The following is a 9,917-nucleotide window of genomic DNA, read 5'->3' as shown; positions in this document are numbered from 1 at the left end:
ATGGTCCTTTCAAAGCTGAATAAAAAATGTATGAGAATTAAATGTCAAAGCTCTAAAACAGACAATTAATTGTCATAATCGTCAAAGCCCTAAAACAGACAATTAATCGTCATAATCGCAATGATTTACTAGACAATTAACCGTCAGCCAAATTTTAGAATCGTGACAGCCCTATAGAATACTACCTTTCATTAATAACATATTTAAAAGTAGATTAATAAACAAATGCTGTTTAAAACAATACAGCCTACTTAATGCAATAATAAATGACATGCAATATGGGTGATTTCATTTTACCGCAAACCGCCAATTAAATAAAAAGAAGATTATTTCATTTTGACCTGCACAACACAGGCAGATATACACACACGGAGGCGCGCTAGGACGGTTCGTGTTAGAGCAGTCAAAAATTAAATGTCATCACATAATGTTCTTATTTTAAAAGGTAAGTGACTGTAAATGTCAGCATTATCATGTGTGTAAATCATTGAAGAATGTCGAGTGAAACAAGAGCTTATTCCGTTAGGAGGCTTCCGTAAATATTTAGTTTATACATAACATTACGCTTCAACTAAGTTGAATGGTGCAACTCAAAAATATTTTGTAGTGCGTAAGTTGTAACTTAGTGCCCGTTTAAGTCAAAACTACAGTTGGCTCAGTTGTAACTTACGCTGGTGCAGCCGGCTCCAGGTCAGTAAAATCAGTCTTGTTTAACTGGATTTCATTCATTCATTATATTTTCGCCAAAGTTTAAGTTGGGGTGTTTATTTTCTATAAAAAATGCTAACTTACTGCAAATGATAGCTAGCAAATTATTTAAAAATAATGTTAGCACATGAAAGCATTGCAAATAAATTGTTTACTTTACGTTCTTTGTGTATGTTTTTGACCAGCAAACTATGTGTAATGAAGAATTGGTGTAAATTACAGTTGAAGTTAAAGAATTTCTGTCTGTAAGGATTTTTTGGTCACCCTAATAAAATCACCGGGTCTTACCTGGCCACCTCTATAAAAAAGTTCTGGCTACGCCCCTGGCTTTAGACCATGCGCTTAGATCGGTAAAATCGGGCCCATAGTAGGGATGTTGTGGTGATGAAATTTTCCCAACAGTTAATCGACGTGTAAAAACAACGGTTGTACCGGTGACACCGGGGGTGGGGGTTGATGTGGGGTGGTCGAAGATGCGGCCCTGCGCATGATGCATTATACTTTCAGTTTTAAAACAGCAGCAATTTGGGAACGGCAATTGCATGAATTAATGGTGGGTTTAATATCTTTCTTAATAAAAACACACAAAACTATAAACAAGTACAATGAGCAAAATTGCACACATTAAGCAAAAAATAAATAAGAAACAAAAATAAAGAACATTTACGTAAGATAAGTTGCCTTTTCGCAAAAACAAGTGATCACGGCACACATTGTGCAACAAATAAATAAAGAAATAATAAACCAATTAGAAGGGAATACGAAACGAAAAATGTTTATGTTACATAAATAAATAAGAAACAAATAAAAAAGGAATGTGAAACAAATAACTTTATGTTAAATAAATGGCATAGCACTGGCTTTTGAAAATTAGAACAAAACGAAAATTCGTACTACATCCTCTGCCATCGTCTTGTCAGTCATCACTTCACACTCCTCAGATGATGAATAAAATCTGACTCCTGCTGCTGATCTTTGCTGCAACACTTGTTCCACTTACGCTGAATGCAGTCTGGTCTTTAACTAAACTCAGTGATTTATTACTATACAAATTCTAGATGACGGTGAGGGTCGGTGGAGAAGTGATGTAATCGGTAGGCAGGTGGACACCGTGGATCACCAGTGACACCGACTATGTCGGTTAATTAACGCCCGTTCTCTGGTGAATAAGACCTTCCTGCTGAACGACTACTTCACTACCCACAATTTGGATTTTATGTTTATCACCGAATCCTGGACCAAGGTGGGCGATTTAACTCCTTTTTCTGACCTGGTTCCGGCTGACTGCTTCTTTTTTAATTCTCCTCGCCAAAATACGAAAGGGGGAGGCTTAGTATCTATTTTAAAAGACTCTTTTCGTGATCGCTGTCGGCTTGTCTCAGTGGATGTGTGCTCAAGCTTTGAAGCTCAGTTAATACATCTTGACTGGAATGGTCCTGTTTTAGTCGGGGTGATTTATCGCCCCCCTCACTCAGCAAAGGACTTCATACAGCAACTTTCAGAACTTATTGGCAATATCGCAATAAAATACGACCGCTTTTTGTTGGTGGGTGATTTTAATATTCATGTGTGCTGCCAGTCTAACCCGCTATCAAAGGAGTTTATCAATCTAATTGACTCTTTTAATTTGGTTCAGTGGATAAATGACTCCACTCATCTCCAGGGACACATTCTAGATCTTGTACTCTCTCATGGGTTTGATGTTTCTGACATTGAGATTTCTGATTTTATGCTCTCAGACCACAAGCCGATTTTATTTTCCATGTCACTTCCTAATGTGTCTCATGCTACTAAGAATGATATATTGTTATCTCGGTCATATTCATCCAAATTTGTGCCTAACTTTACTCAGTGTTTTTTAGAGTCTAGCTCTCATTTATTTATAGACTCATCTCTACCGGACCTGGATGCTGACCAGCATTTAAGTCTTCTAAATTCTGCATGGCGGGATGTTTTAGATGTCACTGCCCCACTAAAGCACTATAAGCACAAAAATAAGACAGCTCAGTGGCAAAACTCGGACACTCGTCTTCTGCGTCAAGCATGTAGAAAGGCAGAGCACAAATGGAAGAAAGATAAATTGCATATTTCATTTCAGTTATTTAAAGACAGTTTAACATTTTATCAGTCCGCTGCAAAATCTGCTAAAGCTTCTTATTTCTCTGACTTGATTTTAAAACACCAATCCACTCCTAGAATACTGTTTTCTACTATAAACTCTGTTATCAATCCCACTGACAACACCTTGGCTGGTGTCTCTGATGCGCTATGTGAGGGTTTCTTGAGACACTTCATCGACAAAATTTCAAACCTGAGACCCGTAGTAAATTCCTCCCAGACTGTATCTCCTCTGCTCTCTCCGCATTCTGTTTCTTGGGTTGAATTTGAACCCATTACTCTACAATCACTCAAAGACACTACGGCTAAAATGAAACCCTCTTTCTGTCCACATGACACCATACACCCTCAATTTCTAAAACTAATCATTGATACTGTAGGGCCAGGCCTTATGTCTTTTGTCAATAAATGCCTCTCTACTGGCTCAGTTCCTGCTACTCTGAAAGTAGCTACTGTCACCCCACTTCTCAAGAAGCCCTCACTGGACCCTTCTAAGTTGAACAATATTCGTCCCATTTCCGTTTTGCCTTTTATTTCAAAAGTATTGGAAAAAACTGTGCTTGACCAACTGCAGTCCTTCCTTAAACATAATTGCATTACAGAAATGTTTCAGTCTGGTTTTAAGCCTGCTCATAGTACGGAAACAGCCCTTCTTAGAGTGTTAAATGATATTCTCTTAGCTACAGATTCTGGTGATTCTGTGGTCCTGGTTCTTTTAGATCTTTCAGCAGCATTTGATACCGTGGACCACTCTATTTTAATATCCCGTTTAGAGTCTGTTGTGGGCCTGAAAGGGACAGTCCTCAAGTGGTTTCAGTCTTTTCTATCTGACAGACATTTCTCTGTTAGATTAGGTAATTTCTCATCCTCCACTGCCCCACTCATATGTGGCCTGCCTCAAGGCTCAATATTGGCTCCCTCCCTCTTCTCCCTGTACATGCTTCCTCTGGGCTCCATCTTTAGACGGCATGGGGTGTCCTTTCATTTTTATGCTGACGACACCCAGATCTATTTACCCATTAAGAGGAATGACCCCTCAGCTCTGAATACCCTTTTAAGCTGTATAGAGGAGGTTAAAATCTGGCTAGGTCAAAATTTTTTAACGTTAAATGAAGATAAAACTGAGGTGATTCTTTTTAGTCCGTCTGCTCAGTCTCAGGCCACCAGTCCTGATTTGGGCTGCTTATCAACTTTTAGATCCTCTCATGTGCGTAATTTGGGTGTCCACTTCGATGAGTCGCTAAAACTCGACAAGCATATCTCCACTGTAATTGGCTCAAGCTTCTACCAACTCCGCCTGCTGTCTAAAATCAAACACTTCTTAAACGCTTCTATGTTAGAGACAGTTGTTCATGCATTTATCACCACACGCTTGGACTACTGCAACTCACTGTATTTTGGTATTGCTCAGTCACAAATTACCCGTTCAGAATTCCGCTGCGAGATTCATTACAAAAAGTCGAAAATATGACCACATCACCCCTATTATGAAGACCCTTCACTGGTTGGCTGTCCAGCACCGTATTGTTTTTAAAACCCTCTTATTGGTCTATAAGTCCCTGCATAACCAAGAACCCAGCTATTTGTCAGAGCTGCTGCATCCCTACACCCCCATTAGAAACTTGCGTTCCAGCAACCTGAATCTCCTTATGGTTCCCAAGTCCAGACTTAAATGTAGAGGAGACCGAGCTTTCTCTGTAGCTGGCCTATGCTGTGGAACAACCTGCCAATAGAGGTCAGAGTGGCCCCCTCTTTTCTCATTTTTAAATCTCGTCTAAAAACGTATTTATTTGATCTGGCCTACCATTAAGGATGTTTTTTGTTTTTTTCCACTGGTTTTTATTGTTTTTGCTTTTATTACTGTTTTTGTAGTTTGAAATGAGATGTATGTGATTTTAATTGAAATGTACAGCACTTTGGTCAGTCGTGTGGCTGTTTAACAAGTGCTATATAAATAAATGAACTTGAACTTGAACCGACTATTGAAACAAGCCTAGCCCATAGTATTTATTTTTCCTACTACGGCAGGAAACGGGGGATGAGATCTGTTTGGTTACTGACATTCTTACAAATATCTTCCTATGTGTTAAGCAGAACAAAGACATTTATACAGGTTTGAAACAACCTGAGGGCGAGTAAATAATGACAGAGTTTTCATTTTTGGGTGAACTATCACTTTAATTTTTTTAACATAAACTTACTACTAACATAGAAATATGTGACAAATATCTGCAAAATAATTTTCCAGTGTGAGCTGGTGACCATTAGTCAATGGGTTGTCAAGGGTTAAAATGGCTTTATGGGGTCTCAAGTATAAAACTTCAAATGTTACAGTATGTGCTCACAGTCAAGATTGTCTGTACAGTGTGCTGCACATGTTTACATATTGAAGTTCTATAACTTTTATAAATCTGTGTAATATGTTCATGGAGAATTGTGTTTGCACATTTAATGCCCATTTTGATTTGAAATCTTTTATTAGCTCAGTTGTAATGAATGCAGACGACCTTCTGTGACTGTTAATCATTTGTAAATAAAGTATACTGTATAATATATTAAAGTGGTTTTGAGCGGTTGTTAATGGGGAATAATAGACCTTGGGATGTTGCAACAGGCCAATCAGCATCAAGTTTTCCAGAACGCGTGTCATAACAGTAAATAACATTTGTGTTTATTACTCATGTGCTGTATTTGTGTCTTTAAGTCATCTGCAGGCTTGAAGTGTGAAGAGGTTTCTCTGTTGACTTGTTCAGTTGTGCACATTGTGTTTGATGAGCTGAATGGCAGAAATTAACATAAATATTATTAATAGATTTGAGCATCTTACCTTTGACAATAACACTGAGTTGAGAGTATGATGGTCCTCCACAGGTGATGAACTGAAGGAATGATTTCTCTCCACTGCTGCTGCTTATCTTTACTTTATACAGTCCAGCGTCTTCTGTTCTGATGTCTCTGATGATGAGAGATCCGGTCTGATCATCCACCTTCAGTCTGTCTCTGAATCTCACAACACTAGAGATCTTGTTGTTCTTATTGTATGCGGCTATCACTTCATCTCTAAAGCTCAACTGGATGACATCATCAGACTGGAGTTCAGTGACATCAGACTCTAGAGCGACAGAATATCCCTCAATCACCGTCATCACTTCAACTGTCACACAAACACAAGAGAGAGAAATATAAACATCAGAACTCATCAGTGTTCAGGTGAAGATGATCGACAGTCTCAGATGTTCAGAAGGAATCAAACAAACTGATGAAATGTGCACCACAAATGCACTGTGAGAGACTTTGGATTGACAATTGACTTTCGGGAGCGACTACCAATAGGAGTGAATCAGCGGAGCTCACGTGGTCCGTCTCTCATCAGTTACTGCAGAGTTTGTTTATAAATGTTACTATAGCTTTCCTGTAGCTCAGTGGTAAGAGCATTGCGTTAACAAAGCAAGGTTGTGGGTTTGATCCCAGTGGATTGCACATACTTAGAAAACAAATGTATAGGATAATGCAATGTAAGTCGCTTTGGATAAAAGCGTCTGCCAAATGCATAAATGTAAATGTACTATAGCAACCAAAGCTAGGAACGCCTTCTGACCACCTCGTAAGCAAGAGACTAGCGACACCTAGCGACAGAGTCACTGGCGGTGTGAACACAGTTAAATTGTTGTCAAGTGTTATCTGTATTAAGTGAATGATCTCGAGCAGAATTATTTTATAAATATGTTTCTCATCTAAAAAAAGATTCAAGTGAAAATATTTTGTGGGTTATAAAATATCTGAAACTGTTGTAAGTAATTCCAGAAACACACATCATCAACACATTACATCAGTATTACTGCACAACTGTGTCTCATTCTGCTTCTGAAGAATTATATTGCCTTGTAAAAATAGTTTTAGTTCTCAATATAATCTTATTTTTGATGCTGTGTGTTTATTAATAAAACCTTGTATATGGAATAACTGTCTGATAAAAGCATTAAACCCTGTGAAGCCGTGAGTTACAGTGAATGTAGAACAGGGGTTTGTGTCATGACAAACAAAGCTTCTTACGGATCTGAATTCACTGTAAATCACAACTTCACAGGGATTACTGTCGATTCACAGGACAACTAATAATGTATATCAACTAACATTAACACTAACCTTTAAATCTACCAAAGCTTTTCTTTGATGTATTAAAGCAAAGTTTCTCCAAACAAGAAAATTAAAAGTAGAAACTAAAGTGTGGTTTAAAAATGTAAAAACTATAAGTACAGTATAAACAACAGGCACAGACTTTAGTTGTGATCTGCAGTCTGGACGAGTCAGAAATAGTTGCAGTTTGTGCCTGTTCTATTTGAAACTGATTTTATTATCATATCATATCATATCATATCATATCATATGATGCATCACCCACACAAGATCACGTCCTCATGAACTCATTTTGTGTTTTTCTGACACTCACACACAGTCTGACTCCATCTCATGTCTCCTGTATATCTCTGTTTGTTGATTCTGTGTTTCTGTATAAGTTTATGTTCAGAAAGATTTAAGTCTGCTTGTGTACGATGTCTAATGTTTTCAAATCTGTTAAAAGTCATGAAGTGTTCCTTCAATTGACAAACATTAAAACAGGAGCAATATGCCCAAACTTAAGACAAATCAAGTCAAATATGTGGAAACGATAAGAAAAACACCGTTATATTAACAGAATGAATATATATGATTTCTTATGACAGTCTCAGCTGGAGATTAAACTCACCCTTTTGTTTCTGTAGTTCATATTTAATGCAGCGATACACAATCACAACACCAACAGCAGCAATAACCATCAGGACACCAAAGATTATTCCTGTTACCTGTCCTGCAGATAGATCTGGTTCTGTAATGACAGAGAGAAACACTTACAATAATATCACACAAGTATTCCTGCTATAACAACTAAAGACTGTACAGTTTTTATTTGGTCTCTTTAGATCCGTTACATTACATCAGATTCCTTCTTAAGCCGAGACGTTAAAGAGAAGAGAAAGATGAAGAGAATGTTTTAGTCACAGTATTTTTTCTTATAACACCAAGCTATCTTCTATGACCATCTTAAATCAATGAGGCATGAACGGACCCAAATCTGATACCTGTAGCCTACATAGTTTCTTTATGTTACGTAACTGCCTGTGACAGACGAGTTCACCAGCAGTGTTGTCATTGGGTGGGTTTTGTTAAGCAGATCTGGCAACCCTGTTGTTCAGCAGGATCCCTCATCATGACCTCCAGTATTTTTTGACCGACCTCAGCACATTAAACATGTCCAGATATACAAGTACTTCACACTTGATACAGCATCCAGAAGTACAGCAAATCATATTATTATTTTATTTTTATTACATTATTATGATATTTCGTCACTGTTGCCCTGAAACCTTGCATCTCCAAAACACATGCAATATTGTCAAAGTTTACAAGCATTTTAAAATACTATTTATTAATTAACTATCTGCCAAAACCCACATAAAAACATGAAGGTTGAACAAAAGTAATGATTTAAGAAAAAATTAAATCAGCAATGGTTTCCAAATCCAGCATTTTAAGAAGTGTAAGTAGTGCTCCAACTAAAAATACAACAACCCTTTCAAATCTTGACTAAGTGAGTTATAGACACAAGAAATAACATTGAGATTGGATCATCTGACAACTGAATTTCTACTCCGATCCAATTGCAGAACTTGTATCTGTGCATCTCTAGTTCACGGCAGCTCGAGTAATTAAAAAGCAGAACTGTCGGGTCAATCTTGTGATACTTTGTCACTGAATGATCTGCTCAGCACTGGATGCAGTCACACGCACCCGTGACAAAACACTGAGTCTTATGAAAAATGCAAAGTGAGACTGAGTCGTACAGTTTGTGTGGCTTTCCAGCGACAGTATATTTGAACTCTCAATATGAAGGGAGACGTGTTTCTTCATGATATGATGTGACTTATCACACACAGATGATATTAATAATCATTACTGAGAGAGAATTGAGATACTCACCACTGACAGAAACACTGAATGTCTTGTATTTTGTGTCTCTGTTGCTGCTGATCTGTAGTTTATAAAGTCCAGTGTCTGTGGTTTTGGTGTTTGTGATGATGAGAGATCTGGTCCGATCATCCAGCGTCAGTCTGTCTCTGAATCTCCCATCATCATATATTGAGCTCTTATTGTCTTCTTTATCATGTTTAGCTATCAGAAGACCTTCATCTCCAAACCTCCACAGTATCAGATCATCTCTGTGTGTTTGGACATCAGTGTGTAGAGTCACAGATTCTCCCTCACTCACTGACACTGACTTCACATCACCTGCGCCAGCACCAATAACACGTGGAGAATCTACAAGAAACAATTTCACAAACAGATTACATTTACAAAACAAAGTCAGCTGATATAAACACAGCTTTAGTACCATGTTCAAAAATGTATTGGTGGAGACAAAAACAGAAGCTGCTTTACTACAGCTGAACTCAATGGCAGTAATCTGAACGTGTCCTTGACTCCCATCATGCATGCTGTTTATTACTGCTTGTGTGCGAGAACATGGAAACATCTCGCACGCTCATTTTAAACCATGGCAGAATAATGTGAACATCAGAACATCTTGGAGAGAGTATCACCCTGACAAACACTTTTGAGGGCTTTTAAATAGAGAATAGTTTAAGTAGTTTATGCAGCCGGCCCCAGGAGTGATTTTCAAAGAGGCTTCGTCACACACACAGTTTGCCTTTTGAATCTTCAGTTTAATTTCATGTTCAAAGCAAACTTCACAACATCTTAATTCAAACTCCAAAAATATGAATGCTTACCTTTGACAGTAACTCTGAATCTCTTGTATGCTGTTCCAATGGCGTGGTTGATTTCTGCTTCATATCGTCCAGAGTGTTTGTGTTTAATGTTTTTGATGATGAGAGATCCAGTATGACTGTCTAATATCTGCAGTCTGTCTTTGAATCTCCCATCATCAATTTTTTTATTTGTGATCCTACCTCCAGACATCTCAACTAAAAGTGTGACAGAGCCTTCTTCTCCAAACCTCCACCGTATCGTGTCAGTGTCCTGTAGTTTAGTAT

General features: G+C 37.9%; 1 protein-coding gene across 1 annotated transcript in view; it reads right to left on the bottom strand.

Annotated features, from left to right (window-relative positions):
* The window catches only part of LOC130549481 (uncharacterized), a 28,699-nt gene extending 18,788 nt beyond the window's left edge, over positions 1 to 9,911 (bottom strand). Inside the window, exons 1-4 of the mRNA XM_057326699.1 lie at positions 9,654 to 9,911; positions 8,845 to 9,183; positions 7,574 to 7,693; positions 5,654 to 5,980 (exon numbers count right to left, since the gene is read on the bottom strand). Of these exons, the coding sequence (XP_057182682.1) occupies positions 5,654 to 5,980; positions 7,574 to 7,693; positions 8,845 to 9,183; positions 9,654 to 9,843 (976 nt within the window). The 5' untranslated portion in view covers positions 9,844 to 9,911. The remainder of the gene's footprint in view (positions 1 to 5,653; positions 5,981 to 7,573; positions 7,694 to 8,844; positions 9,184 to 9,653) is intronic.
* Between the last annotated feature and the right edge of the window lie 6 nt (positions 9,912 to 9,917).

This window comes from Triplophysa rosa, unplaced genomic scaffold (assembly GCF_024868665.1).
Source record: "Triplophysa rosa unplaced genomic scaffold, Trosa_1v2 scaffold122_ERROPOS1645957, whole genome shotgun sequence".
NCBI classification, from domain to species: Eukaryota; Metazoa; Chordata; class Actinopteri; order Cypriniformes; family Nemacheilidae; genus Triplophysa; species Triplophysa rosa.
The sequence above is the reverse complement of the archived record's forward strand: the minus strand, read 5'-3'. Positions and strand labels throughout refer to the sequence as shown.